The sequence below is a fragment of the Coturnix japonica genome, chromosome 3 (assembly GCF_054131305.1).
Source record: "Coturnix japonica strain WE chromosome 3, WE-NBRP24, whole genome shotgun sequence".
In the NCBI taxonomy this organism is placed as follows: Eukaryota; Metazoa; Chordata; class Aves; order Galliformes; family Phasianidae; genus Coturnix; species Coturnix japonica.
The window spans coordinates 88,609,842-88,631,343 of NC_140665.1; the positions used below are offsets into that span (position 1 = coordinate 88,609,842).

General features: G+C 41.2%; 1 protein-coding gene across 1 annotated transcript in view; it reads left to right on the plus strand.

The window, feature by feature from the left end:
- TRAPPC12 (trafficking protein particle complex subunit 12) overlaps positions 1-19,369 on the plus strand; it is a 41,506-nt gene extending 22,137 nt beyond the window's left edge. Inside the window, exons 7-12 of the mRNA XM_015859351.3 lie at positions 2,706-2,778; positions 5,795-5,868; positions 14,695-14,793; positions 16,175-16,275; positions 16,967-17,054; positions 19,025-19,369. Coding sequence (XP_015714837.2) covers positions 2,706-2,778; positions 5,795-5,868; positions 14,695-14,793; positions 16,175-16,275; positions 16,967-17,054; positions 19,025-19,267 — 678 coding nt within the window. The 3' untranslated portion in view covers positions 19,268-19,369. The remainder of the gene's footprint in view (positions 1-2,705; positions 2,779-5,794; positions 5,869-14,694; positions 14,794-16,174; positions 16,276-16,966; positions 17,055-19,024) is intronic.
- Positions 19,370-21,502: the final 2,133 nt, after the last annotated feature.

A 21,502-nucleotide genomic window follows, 5' to 3' on the forward strand; every position in this document is an offset into this window, starting at 1 on the left:
GTGACAGGGCTGTACTGTGCTCTGTGCCAGCTGGGTGGAGCGGTGGCAGGTGGGTTAACAGCCTTGCTTCCTGAAAAAGCCTCTGCAACTGTTATCCTTGCAAAACTTCTCCGAAGTCTTCTGTGCCACTCAGCCATCTGCCACTCCCTCTGCAGTTCCACCACTCTTCTTTATGAGCTGTGGCCCTCCCTGCACACACTCCACGTATCTCATGCCCTTGTTTTAATTTAGGTTGTTGAGTTTTTCAGTTTTTTAACTACAGATTGCTTTTGCTCTTTGTTTCCAGTTCTGGCTCAGTTACTTTGAACACATGACATATTCTGTGTCTCATATACGATTTCAGCCTGGGGAGTGTTTCTCGATCCCTTGTTTGATGAGTCTGTAGAAATAATGAGGCTGAATACCCAAAACACAATTCGAGAAGCACCCTAAAAAGATTATTTTGAGTCAGAAGCAAATACTGATGAAAAGTGTGTGTTCATAAGTACTTACATAAGAAACCCATAGGTTGTATATATATCTAGCTTAAAGTTAATAGTAGGACTTTCAAAGCTGTTTGTCTTTACGTTTGAAACAAGGGTGTTTGGATGTAGACCATATGATATCACTAGAGTTCTCCATCTGTGGAAAAGCAGGATGAGGGTATCTGTTAAAATTAAACATTTCATGTCATCTAACCCAGGCGACTTAGAAGAAGCTACCTGAATCATTAATGTTGTTATTAAACAACTCATGGAAAATTGAGGAAAGGCCCAAATACTAAAAGGCTGCAGATGATTTCCTACACGTAAGGAAAGGCAAAAGGAGAAAAACCCAGGGAATAAACCAATTAGCCTCAAATCAGCCCCAAGTTCTGTTTTAATTACGTTGAGCTTGAGGTGACAGCCAGATATCCCCAGGTAGTATCGCTGAATGTTTAATGTAGTATTCTAATTGTATGTTAATATCTAATTATTTCTTTTCTGATGATATTAGTCGGGGCATTTTCAGATAAAGGCTTTCTCAAACAAACCTATTGTCTCTTTAAACAAGAAAATACGTCTCATTGTTGGAGGCATCTTGTTACATTAAGACCATTTCAAGAGTGAGAGCACCAAGTCTTGTTGGGAAGGAGACCTGATCAGTAGGTGTTTTCCAGGGAAAGAGGCAGAGGGTGTTTTTTGGGTGAAAATAGAGGGTAGGATATTTTTGGCACATAGAAGATAAGATCATCTTCTTTAACAGGTTGCCTTTTTATGCACTAGGTAGTTCAATTTTAAGCATTGTCCAAGTTTCTAGACTGTTAGACAGATTGGGTCTGAGATTCAGTCTTAGAGATATGCCACTGCAATCTCGTAATTTGCCACCTATCATCTGCACAGTGTGTCTGTGCAATTGTTTGCTTTGTAGGCTCTCAAAATTTGAGGTAAGGCAGCTTAGCTCACTATGAATGAGGTTTACAGTAAATCATACAACCTTGTTGTGGGCTAGTGGTTCTTACCAGGAAAATTACCCTGGCTCAGCTGTCATGTGGGAACTGTGGTCATTTGATGCTGTGTCTCTCCTAGCTCTGAAGCTATTTGTAGCTGAGTTCATGGCACCTAACTTTAGGCTTTACTTTGGTCTCTGAAAAGAGGTCGGTATCTCTCAGAGCAATTCCTTTCCACCTTAAGGTGGCATGAACTCACTTCCTGGAGGTCCAGATTTCACTCCATTCACTGCAGAAAGCACCCACACGCTGTCTGAGGCCAGATTAATTCTGCCTCTTTTTGCTTTTGAGTATTTCCTATGGTTTTTTTAAGTGTTTGTTTACAAACCACTGAGCATAACTGGAATGTTTTGATGGTGTGGAAAGCAACTTTTTTTTCTTAGCCTGATGGAAACTCTGTTTTTGAAAGTGCGCTCAGCCCCAGACAAGGATATGCCTTATATTTCACTAATTGTCTAACCACAGTGGCTGATTAAATAGCAATGGCTTTAATGGGTTTTTGAAGGAAATCTCAAGCAGAGCTCTACAACCAAAGTTATAAATCTCTGGAAGGACAGATGGAGTGGTTTGTGGGAATGAGAGAACAGATCTGGAGAAACTGCATTTCAAATGGAACTTTATATACGTGTTTTCTAAGTGCATAAGACACAAGCTTAAGAATTGTACACACTTGAGCATTAAGTACATACTCTCTTTCTCCCGATAATGTAACAAATGTTTCATTCACCCAACAATTCGGATGATCTAAAATCCGTAATAAATAGAGGGAAGCAATAAAACCCAAATTTTGAGAAGGTAACTAAGATAAGACCTAATGCTTCATTAAGGACGAAAGGAACAAGCTGTTTCTGAAACCAGAGCCTACACTTAGGGTGGGAGAGTTAAGAGAAGATGGCTCCCTTAGAAAAATCAACTTGATGTTCTTTCCGGTCTTTAACATTCATACTCCGGGGAAACATATTTCGTGTTTTGTTTAACAAGATGTGTGTGTCCCTTGGGTGTGCTGGCATTTAATGTTCTGTAAGTATCATAAACCTGAACTCTAACAATCTTCTACCATACAATGGCTTTCTTTGTGCAATTTATCTAGCTATGGTAATAATCAGTAATTTTGAACTGCATCTAGGTGAAACATTCCTGCTCGAATTGGTTTTCATATCGACTGTCATTTGTAGATCGTTCGCGTTTCATACATAGCACTGCTAAAACTCATGTTACTTTAAAAAATTTACTACAGATACTAGAAAATTTGGAACAAGGCTTAGCTGAAGATGGAAGTATGACTAACATCACACAGGAGAACAGACAAGGTATGTATTCTTCAAACATTTTTTCACAGGCAGTAGGGTTTTATCACTTGCCTAAGCAGGCCTGGAGTTTTCACAAGATTGCCCCAGAGTTGTTAAAACGGTATTTGTCTTACCTCGTGGCATACTCAGCATCTAAAATGATACACTTCTACTTCTATTTGCTGGAATTAATTTCACACTTTTACCCATGATCAAACTGATGCACTAAATCCGTTTCTTTTTTTCCCCACTTATGAGACACAAAGAAGATGGCTGCCATCCTTTAGTAAAGCATATAGAAACGTATTACTGTCACAGTTAGATCAGTGTTTCATATTCAGTGTTACCTCATTGGCTCCTCTCAGTCCTAATATCTAAAATTTGGGGAATTTCTCTACATTTCCTGCTGTTGTGCATTGGCTCTGCTTGCCTGGGATGTTGCCATACAGGTGTCTAATCTCAGTGCAGCTGTGTGGTACTTGGTGAGTCAAGCCTGTCAATTATTAAAATGAATTTCAGATCTACATTATTTCCAGATCTATATCTACAGTTTCAGATCTACATCTATATTATTTTCATCATTTGTTATGAAATCACATGGGTTTTTCTTTCCTATTCCTTCTATCTAAGCTGGTTAACATCAATAGTGGAAGATGCATTACTGCATAAAGGTCATCTGGATAAATTGGTTGTCCAAGCATCTTTTTTTTTTTTCTTTTTTAATGGAATTTATACTAATGAGGTAATTTGTGTGCTCTTAAGAATTGAAGATGAGTTGACATTTTAGGCATAGTTAATGGATTAGGTGAACCACTCATGGTGCCTAGCAATACGGACATTAAAAATATCATACTGTTCAGCTTCTGCGAACAGTCCAAAGAAATCTTACCAGCTTCTTTCTGTGATGACATGAAACATGGAAATAACATGGAGAATGCGAGAAGTTAAGGTCTGCCTCTGAGGTGGGAAGTAGCCAGGTACAGTTGTTAGCAGAGTAATCATTTATTATGAACAAATCCCTCAAACTGTGTCTGCATGGAGTGGTGCAGTTCTGTCTTCAAGTTCTGGCCTTCAAGTTTGGCTGGACATAAGGCATTTTCAGTGTATCATTGTACTTCACTGAAACACCATCTAGTTAAGCCCTAAGAAAGTTACTGCATGTGTGAACAGTGTATGTCACAAAGACATTTGCTCTCCTCAAAAAGGGTTAGGAAAAAACAGAGAATCTGGTACTTAACATTAATGGTCAACATCAGTCTCTTTTTCTCTCCATGTATCTGCTAATCTTCTTGCCTCTGTGTGCTTACCTCATTTTCCTATTACCTTTCTACTCCAGTTTTGTTCCTTCTATCATCTTTTTTTCTTTTTTTTTTTTTTATTCTCTGTACCTTTAAAATCAAGAGTCAGTTCCCCTTTTAGGGCACAGGGACTTTTTTCTTAGCTGTATCATAATCCTGTGTCCTCCAGGCACATGAGATTCTGGCCCCTCAGTGCTGATGCTTCAGAGCTGAGAAGAGCTCAGAAGGAGGGATGGGGTGAAAGGCAGCAGCTGCTGGTTGCCACAGGCCAAGGCTACTGGAAATGCCCTGTTTGTGGGGACTGCTGGCTGCTGTTGTCAATGAAAGTTTGCCAGGTCTGCTCCTTAACTGCATTTTAAGCTACAGGAGACTGCTAATGGGTTTTATTTTTGCTGCTGTTGTGGGTATTTGTTACTTTTTTTTTTCCATGTGAGACCTGGCTAAAGCATAACAGGAAATTTGTTTGAAGGCAACCATACTTCATTATGGGAATCATGCTTAGTGACCAGTTCCCTTACTGCTGGTGTAAGAAGGTGCCACACCAGTCAGCTCATCATATACATGTCCTCTGGTCTGAAGCAAAGCGCCTCGTCTGGCAGTTTTATAACAGGAGGAGAGACAGAGCATTGCATCACCTGCCTGATAATGCATTCTATAAGATGCTGGTTTTACAAGTTAGCACACAGAGATCCTGTTGAAATGGGTGGCAGTATGAAATACAGAGCCCTTCACAAATAACAAAAATAAACGTTTGAAGTTTTTAGGATGGGAAGCAAAGAGGAGTGGACATGCCACCAGATTCTCTTCCTATTTGTAATGGCGTTTATGTGTGTTAAAAATATATATATCTGTGCAAGCTGCTATGGTTTTCATCCTGGGCTACAGTAAGGATGTAGATGAGTGGTCTCAGTTATCATCACTCTCATAGAAAATGCCCTTTTGCCCTTTCCTTCCCCTCCTCTAATCATTACACTGACCTTGGCAGCTGATTGACTGAGACCCATTTATTTTTCAAATGCACAGAATGAGTGCTCCTGATGTTTATTTTGAGGATTAGAGGAATATTTCTAGTACTGATCTAGTGAAATAGATCAAGAAAAATAGGAATCTTTATGAAATGCTCTCTTAAAACATCAGGAGTCTGTCTGCAAACCAATAGAGAAGAACCTGCTGCTGCAGCTTTTAATGCCTGCAAGCTCCAGGAGCGCGGGGAAAGCAGACAGGCTTGGCAGATTTTTTTCCTGCATAGCTCTAAGTCAGAAGCAAGCACAAATAGTCCCAGACCCAGACAGTTCTCACTCTGCACACTTTGGCTCTGAAATGCCATTAGTTTTGTTTGATTTTTGAGTTTATCACATTCAGTCCCGTAGATGATGTGTTTTTAAATTGTGGCTCGTTATCAATTTAATCTTTTTATGTACCTTTTGTTCTTAAATTGGAACATACGTGGCTTCTTGTAGTGCTTAATGCTTGGCCTGAGCTCATGGCTGAGTGGCTGTTGGCTGCTCTGCATTGTGCCATCACAAGGTCCCCAGAACTGTGTGAGTAATTCCCTCACAGAGATGCAGCATTTCTGTCTGATGATGCAGCATAGCTGAGAATTATAAATTCTAGGCTAAAACCCAGCGATGTTAACGAGGGGGATCTTTCAGAATCGTAATTCATAGGACCGATAATTGATTGCAGAAAAGAACCTCTAATTTATTTGTGCAAATTCACAAGCTGCTCTTATTTTGCAGCCTCTGTTCAGCTGTGGAGGTCACGTCTGGGCCGGGTGATGTACTCCATGGCAAACTGTCTGCTAATGATGAAGGTACGTGGGTGGCAGCAGCTGCAGAGGTACCGTATATTCCAGAATAGAACGTTGGAGAAAGTGCCGGAGAATTACTGGTGTGTAGATAAGGGAAGAATACCTGACTGTACTTGGAGGCTTTGCATACTGAAGAATTAATTAGACTTAATAATGCCTTACTTAATAGATAGCTATTTGCAGTAATGCTCTTTGGGAACATATCTACTTATTTCTCCCAAAATCATCCTGGAGAGTGTGCAATAACAGTAGAGAATTTGCATTTTTAAATTGAATTTTTCAAACACTTAACTAAATGTTGTAATTAAAAGCAATTATGTGCTCTTTTTCAAAGTGTGCACTAATAACGTTGCTCTGTTTGTGTGCATTATTAATACTATAGACTTGGTATATGATGAGATCCAGAACATCTAAATACATCTTTCCTATCTCAGCTGTAAGGTATCTTCTTTTAAGTTTAAACCCTTATTAATAGGTGAGAGGAAAAAGAAGGGAATAAAAGGATAAGTAGCCGGCTAGCACTGTTTTGTTTTGTTTCTTTCTTGTCTCCCCCTTTCTCTTTAAGACCCTTCTGGTGCATTTGGTGGAGCACAAGCTTCTCCTTGTGTTCAGCAAGCAGAAGAAATAAAACCATTTCTGTCATTCACCTCATGCTCAGGGAAATAGGTTTATCGCCATCCTAGGCTTGCAACAAACTGCTGTTATGCAGAGCTTAACTGTGCTTCACAAATTAATTAACAGCACAGACTCAGAGCAATACTGTCAGCACTATAATCTTCACAGACCACAATTTGCACTCCTTGCCCCCTGTTGTTTGATTGCCCAAGGTCATGCCAAATCTGACGTTCACTGAGCTGCTTTCCAAACTGGGCTTCCTTGATGCTCCATTCATAATACTGTAGTAACACAGAAAGCACACATTTTTCAGGTGAGATACTATTACCAGATACTCCCTCACATGAAACATAAAAACCTTTTTATGTGAATTAGGGGAAAAAGGAAATTTCTGCTTGTAATTACACTGTAATCAAATTATTTCTGTCTTGAATAGATGCAATTGTCCATTAAACCTTGAAGTATTTGAATAAATAGATAAGCGTTTGTTTTGAAGTGGGCACTTGACACAGGTTCAGTTCTTAAGGAACGTCCTTTTTCATTAGGCAAGTGGAGAAAAGCACAAGTTACCATCTCAAACAAAGCAGACAGCAGAAATAAGAAAATGTTGGTAATCAGTTGTTTCAGTTTCACTTCAGTTTTGGCTGTGATTTCTTTCTAACATTTTCAGTGCTTTCCTTCTCTTGTGCACACTAATCCAAGTTCACTCACCATTTTCATCTTCCTTCTGATTTGATCCTTTTAGTGCTGTTTTCTATTAGCAATATGAATACGTTTGTGAATACCAGTTAGCACCCAATTGAAAGTAGTGCTTCAGAAATACTGCAGCTCGGATACTTCCTAAGGTCTGTTTAATTTAGGGCCTCGCAGATGTCAATTTAGAAAACTACATTTCAGCTGCAACCTCTGGGTTACCTACAGCTGCATGGTTAAGTGTAATTCCTCCCCTCTGAAATCTGCATCTCGGTGTTGGCTGTGGAGCAGTTGTGAGTATCGCAGCTTTCAGACATACCCCTGTCTGGGCAGGTGGAGAGACTTAAAGATTTCTGTACACAGCCATGTTGCATTTAGAATCAGAGCTGGGTATCAACTTAATTTATTCTGCCTGCGTGACAGATCTTCAGCGAAATAATTGTATTGCCTAATTATAAACTTAATTTTAAGACCATTCTAACAACCAGCAATACTGCAATCACCATCTCCACCTTCCGGAGTGCTCAGTTTAAAACAGTTTCTTCAAATAATCTTTTAACACAATTCTTTTAATTCTCCCATGAACAATTATATTAATTGAACAGCATTCCACCTCTACCATTTACTTTTGCTGTTGTGTAAGACACTTTAAAAACGGAACGTTTTATTCAAGTATATGTAATAATTGGGGAAGAAAAAGGTGTTCGTTTTCCAAGTCAGTGCCATGTATTGCCATCTAGTGGACGTTTACAAAACTGCAGTGTGGTCACGTTTGATCCAAGTAGTATTGTCTAAATTGCGCTGTTAGATTAATAAGAATCATTATTTAAAGTTAAAGCAATTAAAACAGTGGTATATAAAGAAGATGATTATTTTTAATGGCCTTTTTCTTTGCCCAGCGAACTTCAGCAGCCATTTAGTATGGAGCAGTCTTGTCAGAGCTGACTCTTAAAAATTAAACAGAGCAAACAAACAAAAGATCAGATGTTGGGTCTATGGCTCTTTAAATCTGTTTCAATTCTCCTCAAAGCCAATTAGGTTTATTTCATGTCATCTCTTTTGTGTTACTTATCTGACTCAAATTCTGTTTGTAACACGGTAATTTTTATCTATTAAAATTTATTTGGCTTCTTTAGTTTCATAGCTAAACATCTCGTGTAATTATTGAGGCGGTACATTGTTCTGAAAGTTGTGTATGGGTGCAAATCGAATTTAACCAGACTTACCCACAAGCCAACAAATCACAAATCTCCTTTCTAATCACAAGCCTCCTTTGCACTAGAGCCATCTCTTCTAGGCACTGAATTCTACCAGCTAAGCCCTCTTCCTGTCTGAACAACACTGTTCAGTAGCAGTTTAAGGCAGTCTCACTGCATGTAAGACTATATGTAGATTTTCTGTTCACCCCTTTCTTCTTTGAACAACATTTCTTAGCATCCTTCCTTCTCTACACAACTTAGTGTGGTGACTTAACTAAGTGACAAGTTAAAGGAATGGTGGATGTCAGTCATAGCAACTAAATCAGCTTTTATGTGCTCATGTACAGGGGCTAACTTAGGAGGTGGTAATACAGCAGGAAGGCAAGGAGAGACAAGTTAACGTGCATCACTGTAGACTTTGGTTTACAAGAACTGTGGGCTTAGGTCGCAATGGAACTGTTTCCTGAATATAGCAACAGCAGAGAACATTGATTTAAAATGCAGCTGATGATGTGCATTGCTTCATTTCAACAATGTAATTGCAAAATGTCTGTCATTTTGGTAAATCACTATGGAAGTGCTTTAAGAACTTTTTAAAGTTCTTTTCATCTGAGCTAAAATTGCTTTTGACATTATCTTATCAGACTTCTACCTCTCAGAGGAATAAATACTTAAGTACTTTCCATATATATTATAAATGCACTCTAATTAAAGGCATGTTTTGCATTTTGTAGGACTTTTTTTTGCCAGTGTTGTCTTAGCTTTGTAAAAAGCCTTGGAATCATTTTTAATTGGAATCTAAATACAGTTAAAACTCTATGAAGAAGGCGGTAGCACCTTGTACCGATGATGCAGAGCACTGATGCGTGCGAACTTTGTTTTCTTTATGATATAAAGAAAACTGCAAGAAACATGTATTTTGCCTAACTGCTGCAGTGTGACCCTCCGGGTTCATAACGCTGTGAATCTCTGCTTTCATAACTCCTCCCCAAGTGCACCAGGTAGAGAGGAAGGATAAATTATCCCTGTTTCCCAAAATACAGTCTTTATGAGTTTGTATAACTAACGCTGATTTTAGTCTATGGTTTCTGAACCTACTATCAGCATTCTGCACATCATGATCATTTATGCTTATTTGTAGATAGCGTATAATAGATAATTTAGGTGCTTGCAATGAGGTTGGAAAAACACAAAAATGTAAAACGTGGTGACCATTAAGGGAAAGAGAGTTACACTGCAGTGCATCAGAGGAAAACCAGCCCCGCGTGCTGTTTTTGTGTAAGTGGATCCAGTGCCTTGACAGAACTTCTTTTGGATGAGTTTACCGAATTACAAAGCAACAGGCCCACTCTCATTCATATCCTGAACTGTGTAACTTTTCTCCTTTTGGGATTTCCTATGAAAGATGTGGAAAATCTGAAAGGTCGCTGTTGACAGAGGGTAAAGGACAGTGATAATCTGTCAACTCCACCTTTAAGCTTTAAGATCACAAACTGCATTGCTGGGTTTTTTAGTGCTGGTGCTGAATATTTCTTACTTGTTTCAACCACAACTTGTATTAAGCAAGGCTCCACTTTCCTTGGAGGGCTTCTCATTTATCACTTTCACAGATAGCTGTTCTTTTACCATGTAAAGCTGGGAATTAAAACGTGGCCTCTAGAACATAGCACAGCATCACATCTGCGTTACAAATGCTCCTTCATAAGGGACTGTCAGATAGGGTATCTTTACAACATACCACAAATAGAATAGTTCTGGCAGTATATGGGGTATTCTCAAAGTCCAACTTCTGCCTCCACATTAGTGTGGGAGTATGGGGAAGTACAAGCATATAAAACTTGCTGTAGGTGGTAAGTTTCGTGTGCGTGTACTGAAGCAGCTACAAAATGAGATTGTAGTTGGAAGTGAGTCTGGATGCTCTGACTGTGCATTGTTGCTGTTTCGTGCTGTGGCCAGCCTTGTCTGTGCTCAGGAGTGGCTTTAGGCGCACATGGTTTAACCTCTTGTCGTCTTCAGGAAGAAATAAGTCCTGTTTTTTGACAGGTGCTGCAGGGCAGGGGGTAAATAAGAACAGGTGCTATGTGCTGTGCCATCACATAGAAACAGGATGTGATATGTTTCCTGATCCATAAATACAGGGCGTAGACTCTTAATGCCTCACTTCTACTCTCATGTTCTAGGAGGTGTGAATCTTATCTAATTAAAATACATACAGAATGCAAACAAGACAATGTTTGATAGGGAATGTAAAAGGGGAAGGGGGTCTGTTTGCCTGGCTAGGTCAAGGCCATGCAGCCGCTGAGTCAGGGGCCTCTAGGATGTTGTTTGCCTGCTTGTTCCTGCCCAAACTGCTGCCCATCTGCACTGGGAGCCCTGCATTTGAGCTGGGCAGACAGGGCCCCCTCGAGCAGCTGCTGCAGCTGAGGCTTCCTTCAGGCTGGTCAGACTGAGCTGGCCACAGCACCTCTCTGACAGCTTAACTGTGCAGTCACCAGGGAGTTGTTTCTGTATCAGTAGATGTATTGTAGTGATGCTGCACATCACTGTTGTGGGGACTGATGTAAAGCATGCACAGGAGTGAGCTGTGAACAAGGGATGCGTTTAGACTGCAGGTTGAGAGACACCAAGCCGAAGTGTTGAATTTGCTATGATAAAATTATTTCTTCAGTAAGCACATTTTATTCTCAAAGAGGTAAAGTTCAGAGTCACAGATAATCTTTCACTTTTTATAAATGCCACTCTTGCAAGGATTAATAGCTAATGCAAGCATGGCTGGGGTTGTTCTAAGGAATCAGGTTGAAGAATGTTATGCAGAACCCAACACAGGGGCACTCCACAATCAAGAAAGTCCAGTAGTGAGAGCTGATGTGGAGAAAAACATGAGCTTTTCCTAAGTCATAAACTTATGAGAAATGGTGGCAGTATAAATTCCATCATGCTTGAGTGCTTGAGTTGTGGATGCTGAATGAATCAGAATTCAAACAGATATATTTTTACATACACGGACTGTTTTCTTTGCTCTGAACTCTTGCCATTGCCATTGAGGAGGTTGTGGATTCTTTCTCCCTGGAGGCATTCAAGGCGAGGCTGGATGGGGCTGTAAGCAGCCTGGTCTGGTGGGTGGCATCCCTGCCTATACCAGGGGGTTGGAACTAGGTGATCTTAAAGGTCCCTTCCAACCCAAACCATACTATGATTCTATGAATAAGCATTGTTTGGCACACTAGAATTGGAATGAACTCTAAATGTTAATTGTTAGATGTTCAAGTTTAATAGTTTGATACATGCATGATTCAAGTTATCTGCAAAATAAAGATCCTACAAAGTGCGTCCAGATTTAAGTCTGTCTCAGCTGTCATGGACTGAGCAATTTGTCTCATATGCAGATGAGACTCCAAAGACTTCTCTTGTTTTTTGTGTGTGTGAAAGAGATCATTATGTTCCAAATGATGACCTGATGTACAGGTCAAATGGGACTCGATCATTTAAAGTGCCATCTCAGGAAAAAAAAAATCATAGAATCATAGAATCACAGGGTTGGAAGTGACCTACAAGATCATCTAGTCCAACCATCCTCCCATTCCTACCACAAGCCACTAAACCAGATCTTGTAGTTCCTCATCCAGATGCCTTTTGAACACTGCCAGGGATGGCAACTCCACCACCTCCCGGGGCAGCCATTCCAGTGCCTGACCCCGCTCTGAGAAAGTTCTTTCTTATGTCTAATCTAAACCTCTTCTGGTACAACGTGCAGCCATTTCCTCGGGTCCTGTTTGTTACCTGGGAGAAGAGGCCAAGCCCCTCCTCATCACAAGCTCCCTTCAGGAAGTTGTAGAGTGCAATGAGGTCTCCCCTGAGCCTCCTCTTCTTCAGGCTAAACAATCCCAGCTCCCTGAGCCGTTCCTCATAAGACTTGTACTCCAGACCCCTCACAAGCTTTGTTAACCTTCTCTGGACACGTTCCAGGGCCTCAGTGTCTTTCTTGTAGTGAGAAGCCCAAAACTGAACACAGTACTCGAGATGCGGCCTCACCAGAGCTGAGTACAGAGGGATGTTTATCTCACTGAAGCTGCTGGCCACACTATTTCTTATACAGGTCAGGATGCTGTTGGCCTTCTTGGCCACCTAGGCACACTGTTGGCTCATGTTCAGCCCAGCATCGACCAACACCCCCAGGTCCCTTTCTTCTTCACAGTCATCCAGCCACTCCGCCCCAAGCCTATAGCGCCGCATGGGGTTATTGTGGCCAAAGTGCAGGACCTGGCACTTGGCCTTGTCGAACCTCATCCCATTCACTTCAGCCCAGCAATCCAGCCTATCCAGATCCCTCTGGAGGGCCTCCCTACCTGCAGGCAGGTTGACACTACCTCCCAACTTGGTGTCATCTGCAGACTTACTGAGGGTACACTCAATCCCCTCATCTAGGTCATCAATGAAGATGTTAAACAAGATGGGCCCCAGTACCAAAACCTGGGGGACACCACTTGTAATGGGTCACCAGCTGGACTTAACTGCATTAACCATTACCCACTGGGCACAGCCCTCTAGCCAGTTCCTTACCCATGGAAGGGTATACCTCTCTAGGCCATGGGCAGCCACTTTCCCCAGTAGGATACTGTGAGAGACCATGTCAAAGGCTTTGCTGAAGTCTAGGTAGACTACATCAACTGCCTTACCCTCATCTACCAGCCTGGTCACCCAGAAGTTATCTTCAGTACACTCTAGAAACCTCTTGGACTGCTTATTCTGTGCTGTATTGTATTTCCAACATATATCAGGGAACTTAAGTCTCCCAAGAGAATGAGTGCTGGCAAACGTGCGACTTCCGCAAGCTGCTCATAGAATGCCTCATCCATCTCTTCATCCTGATTAGGCAGTCTATAATAGATATATATATATAGATATATCTATATAATATATTTATTATAGGTCTATAATAGATATAATATAACCCCCTCAAAGATGTCGCCCCTGCAGGCCTTTCCCTGGATCCTTACCCACAGGATCATTCCCAACCCCAAGCTCTTCAACATCAAAACACTCTTTAATATAAAGGGCCACATCACCACCCTTCACTACCACCTTTCCTTCCTTGTCTATCCCTTCTGAAGAGGTTGTAGCCATCCATCACAGTACTAGAGTCATGGGAGTGGTCCCACCATGTTTCGGTAATAGCAACTACGTCATAGTTCACCTGACACACAGTCAATTCCAGCTCCTCCTGCTTGTTGCCCATGCTGCATGCATTGGTGTACATGCTCTTCAGCCAAGTCATCTGCCTCACCCCCAGCTCAAGCAGTGTTCCCCTAGGCTCATCTCTTGTAAGCCCTGTTTCATCCTCTTCTCCCGTTGTAGCTAGTTTAAAGCTCTTTCAGTAAGCCCTGCTAGCTCCTGTGATAGGATTCATTGCCCCCTTTGAAATAGGCAGGTTCCATGGACATACAGTCCAGCAGGGGCATGTGGCCTCCTCAGACTGAGGAGGAGGTAAAGAATAAGTACTTCGAGCAATAGCTGTGATCACATTAGGGAAAAGTTTAATGAGCACTATAATTTGACCAAAAAAAAATGTATGGTACAGAGTATGCCAAGATGTCTGTGCAGTTTTGAAAGATTATTCTTTGATATCTTTTGCTTCTAAACACCCGCCGGAAAATTCTTGTGTGAAGTTGAAGGGCAGAACTGTTAGGAAGCATCGGGTTAGTACAGCACAGTCTTCTGTCTTTGCTATTGAGTGGTTTTTGCAAGCAAATACAAGCTCTGTGCCTCTGGTCTGAATTGAGCTGAGGCTTGGAGTGTGCCTCTGTATGTCTTCCCTTAGAGCATGTAATGAGTTTCTTGTGTATGTCTGCCAGAGGCCATGTAGACAGGCTCTAGTTTACTGCCCAGGTAGATAATTCATTGAATTTTACCATGAGTAAGCTGGAGTGTAATAACTAATCATATGTGCATTTCTTTCCTGTGAGAAATGGAAATACAGATGTATCTAATCCCCCGCCACCGGTGACAATGCAGAGGGTGCAGGAGCAGTGATCTGTAGCGGGTCTCAGAGCCGCTGCCTGCCAACCTACCAAAGCTTTTGACTCTCATCCTAAATAATCTAATCTTGAGAGTAAATGTTCATCCCGGTCTCCTGTTTTAACAGTTCTTGTATCCATCAATATACAGAGAATCCAGTCAGCCTGAACTGATAGGCAGGAATTCTGTCCCATTCACATGATGCTGTTATTTTGCTTCTGTCTACCATTATCTTTGAAAACAAGGCTACGTTAAGGCTGAAGAATGCTGAGCTTAAACATTTGGTTGTGTGCATTTCACCCCTTAGGACTATGTGCTTGCCGTTGATGCTTATCACACTGTCATCAAATATTACCCACAGCAAGAGCCTCAGATGCTGAGTGGAATCGGAAGGATTTTCCTTCAGGTATGCACTTTGTTCTATATCTGTCAGGTAATATTGCTGTTGGCAGCTATGTAATGAATAGTTGTTGCATTGAAAACTATAGCTAAAACTGTCATACTATAGAGGCAGTGGACAAAAACAGAAAAGATCAGTACATAGCATTAAGTAATGCTAGGAAATACGAAGCACCTGTAGTGTTAAAATCACACATGCATCTATTGGCGAGCAAAAAAGATGGTGTATAAAATTATGCTGATGGTTTAATCAAAAAGCAATATTCTATGCTTACAACTGTTGTTAAGAGGCCTTGATCTGATGTGCTGCCAGCCCTGAGCTGATGCCTTCATATAAGTGGAAAATAGGGTTAAGAGAATGGAGAATTCAGGAGAAGATAGAGGCTACCACACAGAAATTGTAAGAAACACCATAATTCTGTCAAGAGTTTCCTGACCTGTAAAGCAGAAATTGACATGTAATGAAGAAACAGTGAGTACATTTTAGTCTCTGGTATTTATTGAATGTTTTTAATCGACTGCTTGCTGGCTCACCTATCCAAAATTGCCATTTAAGTAACGGCATTAAAGAATTTCAGAAGTGGAAAGCTGTCTGACCTTACCCTCTACAATGCTGCCACAAATACAGAGTTAAAAGCAGCAAATAAATCTTAGGAGTACTTCAGAAAAATAATCCTGGTTTCCAGACAAACAGTAGACTTAAGCACACGGTGGTTGCAGGCTCCTGTTGAAAGAGTTGTGCTGTTCTCCCTGACCACTATGAACAGAACAAAAGGTGGCATAAAAGTGCAGCAGGGCAGAGTGTGTTTTGTAATACTAAGGGTATTGAAGAGTTCTGGAATGCCAGCTTTCAGATCCTTCTTTCCTTCAGTCTGCATTTGCCAGTAGCCAGTGTTTTTCAGTCTGCAGACAGGCTGTCCCCCCTCAGTGACCCATTGCACCGGGTCTGTTTTCTAGCATGTTTTGGTCTGGTGCATTCAAGTGGTCATGACCCAGAAGTGTTGTGCTGACTGAGCACACGTCCTGTGCCAACTACCAAGCAGTTGCTTGCCAGTTGTCATGCTTATTGACAGCTTCTGGTTGTGAGCAGTGAGCATCTGCCATCGTTTCTTGTAGACAAACATCAAGTCTTACTGGAAGTCGTTCTGACCTCTGCTCAATTTCAGCTAATGTTACAAAAATGAGGAGGTGGGGCCTCAGTGATTTGAATGTTCTTTCTCATAATCTTAGTGTGGTTCTTCAAGGAACTTGTTTGATAACAAATGTTAACCGGTCAGCGTGGTACCAAACAATTAGATAATGACGTTTGATGGGTTTTCATGTTCTTATCCTTTGTAAGAGATGTCATCAGTCTGGATCTCTTCTAATCTCTTCTCTTTACTCCCTAGATTGGAGACATAAAAACTGCAGAAAAGTATTTTCAGGATGTTGAGAAAGTGACTCACAAATTGGATGGACTACAGAGCCAAATTATGGTTTTAATGAACAGGTAGATAACTTAATGGCTAAATGAAGCTTGAAAGTACAGTTTTGCAAAGTATACATTATGAGTATTAAGCTACCTTTGAGACAGTTCTGTTCTCTTTCTTTCTTTTATGTAACTACATCTGTCTTAAGTCAGAATTAACAGGATATGGACCCACAGGGTCTGTATTACATGGTACAGTAACAACACTTAGGAAAGGAGAAGCAATTTGGGGCCTTTATTCTAAAATCAGACCTGCTAGTAAAGTTACTGCTTGTTAGTTTCAAGGAGGGATGGATGACAAAGCAGTAATTGAGCTGCACAATGGGTGGCTCCACTTGGAACGTTTAGCATGTTGGCCTGATATGTTTAGAAAATACAGTTCAGAAGTGCTCTGAAAATGATATAGCATAGCTAATTTCATAAGAGGAAATAATTCCAGGAAGAGAGTGTCTTTGTTTGAATTAATGAAAACACTGTGGAGACTCTTGCTTTGGTAGGCAAAATGTATAATAGCCAAATGATCTGAGTTGTCATTCCTTTTGTCTGTAAATCAGTGTCTCCTTGCCGGTTCAGGATTACAGCGTGAAGAACAAATGTCAGAAACTCTCACATCAATAATAGGAAAAATAAAAAACGATGTCCATTCTTTTTAAAATACATTCTCACCTTGGGTTTTGCAGGAGAACTCATTCATGTGTCACTTACTTTCTAGAGCATTTCTCCACCTCGGCCAGAATAATTTTGCAGAAGCCCATCGATTCTTCACAGAAATCTTAAGGATCGACTCATCGAATGCTGTGGTAAACTTCCAAATTGCTCCATTTATAATGAACGCCTTCATTATTGTTGTAATACCTTCATACGTATATTTAATAAGTACCCAGAGTTGATATTGTGCCTGAGTTTTTTAGTATACAAAAGGGTAAGGTGCAGACAAGGATGGGAAATAAAGAACTGGTTTACACTTAGTTGTGCATATAGGCATTCCAAAACGTTATGTTTAATGGGATCTTTGGGAGCTTTTTTTCCTGTTTTTATTTGCACTCACTGTTTTTAGCATAGATGTGCATGTCAGAAAAAGTAATGGCAGCTGCCACTGTACGTGAGATTAACTTGCTTTCACACAGCATTGAAGGGATATTGTCATTTTAACACCTTGCACATCACAGCCTCTGGTTCCATCACAAAAGGCAATCAAAGAAGAGCAGGTTATTCACATTTTTCATTTACATGTGGCAACTTCTTGTGAGTGGCTCCTGAGAACTCACACAGCTTACCCCTGCAGCCTCATCCAAGGCCACATAAGGACAGAGGGGACTGAGTTTAAGCAGCCCATGAATTGCATCATTTTGCAGGTGTGAAACAGTGCGTATGATAAACGGTGAGAAATCTACTAGTAAGGGTTCCTGAGGAGAGTGAAAAAGAATATTTGAAAGGGTATATTCCCTTATCTATCCGTTATCTACAGCTGTGAAGTATGAAAGTTTCTGCTGCTAAACAAATTATATATGGCTTTGTGGTGATGGAATCTGTTGGTAACTCATAAAACCTGATGTTTGGAAAAGAAAACGTGGAACCTGATACGATCATTTAAGATATATTAGACTGCCCTATTTGCTGAACTTACCAGAAGTGGGTTGTAGGTATCTTTGTGATAGGGTCATTTCTTCCTGTTGCTCGTGTGGAACTTCTATACATAAGCCAGAGAGAAAATGTGTTGGAAGATACAGTGAAAATGTTAAAAAAGCTGTGAAAATGACAACATGCAGAGGCCTGTGAAGTTTCTCAAAGATGATATCTATCTATCTAGTGTCCTGTATTAGAAAGACTGCTCCGAAAGAAATACCTCCTATTTTATTACATAGACCCACAATGTCATAGGTGGCTATTGGTGGAATGGAAACCTTCCCACCAATATTCCATCACATTTTGTTGCCACGTGACAGATGGCAGCAGAGGGGCAGTCTGACAAAATGACGTCTGATATGAAAGTGTGAATGAAGCAAAGGTGTGGCTCTGAATTTCTCCATGTAGAAAAAAATTCACCCATCAATGTTCATCAGCATTTGCTGAACATTTATGGAGACCAAATCTTAGCCTTGAAAAAAGCAGGCTGAGAGGGGACTTGATCCAGGTTTATAATTACCTGAGGTGTGGGAGCCATAGTGGTGAGGCTGGTCTCTTTTCAGTAGTGTGTGGGGACAGGACTATGGGTAATGGGATGAAAGTACAGCATAGGAAGTTCCGCACAAATGTGCGGAAGAACTTCTTTACAGTGCGGGTGACGGAGCACTGGAACAGGCTGCCCAGGGAGGTGGTGGAGTCTCCTTCTCTGGAGATATTCAAGACCCGCCTGGACGCCTACCTGTGTGATGTGGTGTAGGGAACCTGCTTTGGCAGGGGGGTTGGACTCGATGATCTCTAGAGGTCCCTTCCAACCCCTACAATTCTGTGATTCTGTGAAACAGCGAATGTGAGCACGGTGAGGCAGTGGGTGGTGCATTTCAGCAGTGGGTCACCTCCATTGGTGCAGATGAATGTGAGCTCACAGAAGTCATCATGTCCTACTGGCACAGGGTAAACCTTGTGAAAAGACGGAAAGGATATAAATACAGGAGTGAGAATCTATTCACGTTACTTGAGCATGCACAGAAAATAGTTCTTAGATCATGGTAAATTTGTTACTTCAGACTTCTTTTTTCCTTTATCATTCATGAATACATACATATGTGTATACACAGTTACTTACTTACGATTTGTTTTTCTTTAGGCTAATAACAACGCTGCTGTTTGTCTTCTTTATCTGGGAAAACTGAAGGATTCCCTTCGCCAGTTGGAAGGAATGGTTCAGCAGGACCCGAAGCACTACCTACACGAGAGTGTTCTCTTCAACCTAACAACCATGTACGAGTTGGAGTCATCGCGCAGTATGCAGAAGAAGCAGGCTCTGTTAGAGGCTGTGGCTGTTAAAGAGGGCGACAGCTTTAATACTCAGTGTCTCAAGTTAGGTTAGATCATTTCCAACGAAGTGTTTTCCTGCAGGGCTGATTTTAAAAGTTGTATATACTCTTGCTATTGTGTAAATGTAACATAAAGTCTATTCGGTTATAAAGAATCAGTGGCATTATTGTGTTGTCTCTTAATACTCATGTCATTGCGAAGACTTTGTGCTGACCTACAGCCGGCTTCACCCCTGCTTAGTTATTCCTTGTTACAATGCATATATACATACACTCCACTACTCAGATTCTTATTTTTGTAAGAGAAAAAATGCATTTGACCTTATTCGTTTTGATGCCTCCTTTTTCAGTAATTAGTGAGTAAATGATCTGAGCTAATTTCATCAGCCAGAAGTTACTGACCATGTATACTATGGAAAACCCAGTTCTGAAAGCACATTTATTCAGTTGCTTTAATAGCATGTGTCATTTCCCCCAGTCCAAATATTGACTACTGTACCTTTGTGTGTCCATTGCTCTCAAGTGAGGTTGTTAGATAACCATCATACGCAATCACAGGGTGGTGGCTGTTGGAAGGGACCTCTGGAGATGCCATTGCTCATTGTAAGTAATATTAGTGTTCCGTCATCTTCAGCATAGGTCACTTTTTCATCTGGGGGGATTTCTTAAGGATGGGAAGAAATCCCAGTGCATAACAGCCTTCATTGTATCCAGAGGCTGAAAGCACCAAACAAGTCCAGTCAAACAGTTTTATAAAGGCATTTAAATTAATAACAGAGATCCCTACACATTCTGCTTAAGGTCGGGTGTCTTACTGCTTTCTTATGCGATCTCACTTCTGCAACTCCTGTGACTCTTGTGTAAACTGGATTTGCCTTTTCCAGTTGTAAGTAGTCTCAGTCACCATCACCCGGCAGGGACTTTGCTTCTGTACAATCAGGGGATAAAACTGCTTCCTTTGAAACTGCATTCAGTAGTGCCTTATGCTCACCGTGTGTGCAAATAGCAGCCTGTGTTCAGATCGCAGAGAATAAAAATTGATGATCCCAGTCAGAGTCAAATTAAAAAGAAACCAAACCAACACCCTGAAAACGTAATCCCCTCTTCTCCAAGTTTCTCTGAATTCTAATACATATGTATTACTGTGCAGGGCTCATTTTGGTGTGTTTCTCTGTTCTTATTAGTAGAGGCTTTCACACAGATAAAAGCATGGTAGAGGAGACTAGGACCGGGTGACCTCCAGTCTCAGCAGGCCATTAAACAAGTGACATCCTGGTAAACTTGCAGAATAATTAAAATCTAAATGCAAAAGCATATTACCACTGCTGGGTGGATGCAAATCGTTAACTGTTGGTAAACTGTGGGGAACTGTGTCCATGTGGCTGTATGGTTTGGGTGTGACACATAAAGAAGTGCTTGAATTTCCTGTGTTCAGGCGGTATCTAAACGCTGTGTACGTATACATGTTAAAGAAGACAAAATTCGTCCTCAAAACATTAATTACACCAGGAAATCCTGTTAAATTCAATGAATTCAGCTGAATTTAATGAGGGTTCCTGGTGTAAATGAGGGCAGAGCTCAGTTCTGGCACACAGCATGCATGTGTCATCTGTCAAAGTGAGAAGAGCTGGGGAAAGCATAGCGTGAGCGAGCTGATTGTTGCATGCGAGCCTTAAAGCTTAATGGGCCTTAAGAGAAGTTTTGCATTTAAATTTCCTCTTTTATTAAAAGAGCAAATACTTCAGACATTCAGATAATTGTATTATGCACAGAGACCCTGATCCTCCAAAGCACGTAACCAGCTCTCTGCCATTTCTGCAGTTCAGGTGATAGCAGCATCCTCCAACCAGCTGCTCACTGAGACGTTCCTCGTGCCTCAGCCCTCAGGCTGGACACATGATGTGCTCCCAAAAGGAACCAGCCAGAGCCAACCTCTCAAGTTGCTCAATGTTATGAGCAAGGGCCAATGAAACTCTAAAGGTGTTAGAATGTGGTCTTTCTATATCTGAGCTCCTCCATACAAAATGAGCTCCGAGGAAGGCGCCACTTTCCTCCCTGCTTTCTACCCAATTGACAGAACATTGGAAAACGTATTTTAACAGCGAGGCACCCCACACTGTATTTTTAGCACCTGAACAGTGGTTCTGTGGTACCAAATGCAAAGCAGCACCAGCACCGGCTTGAAGGCGATGACTGTGAAAAGCTGCTATTCTACAAGTCAGCTTGGGAACTACAAATTTAGATTCCAATCTACAGTGAGTGTGTAGAATGGTGGGCAGGAGGATGCA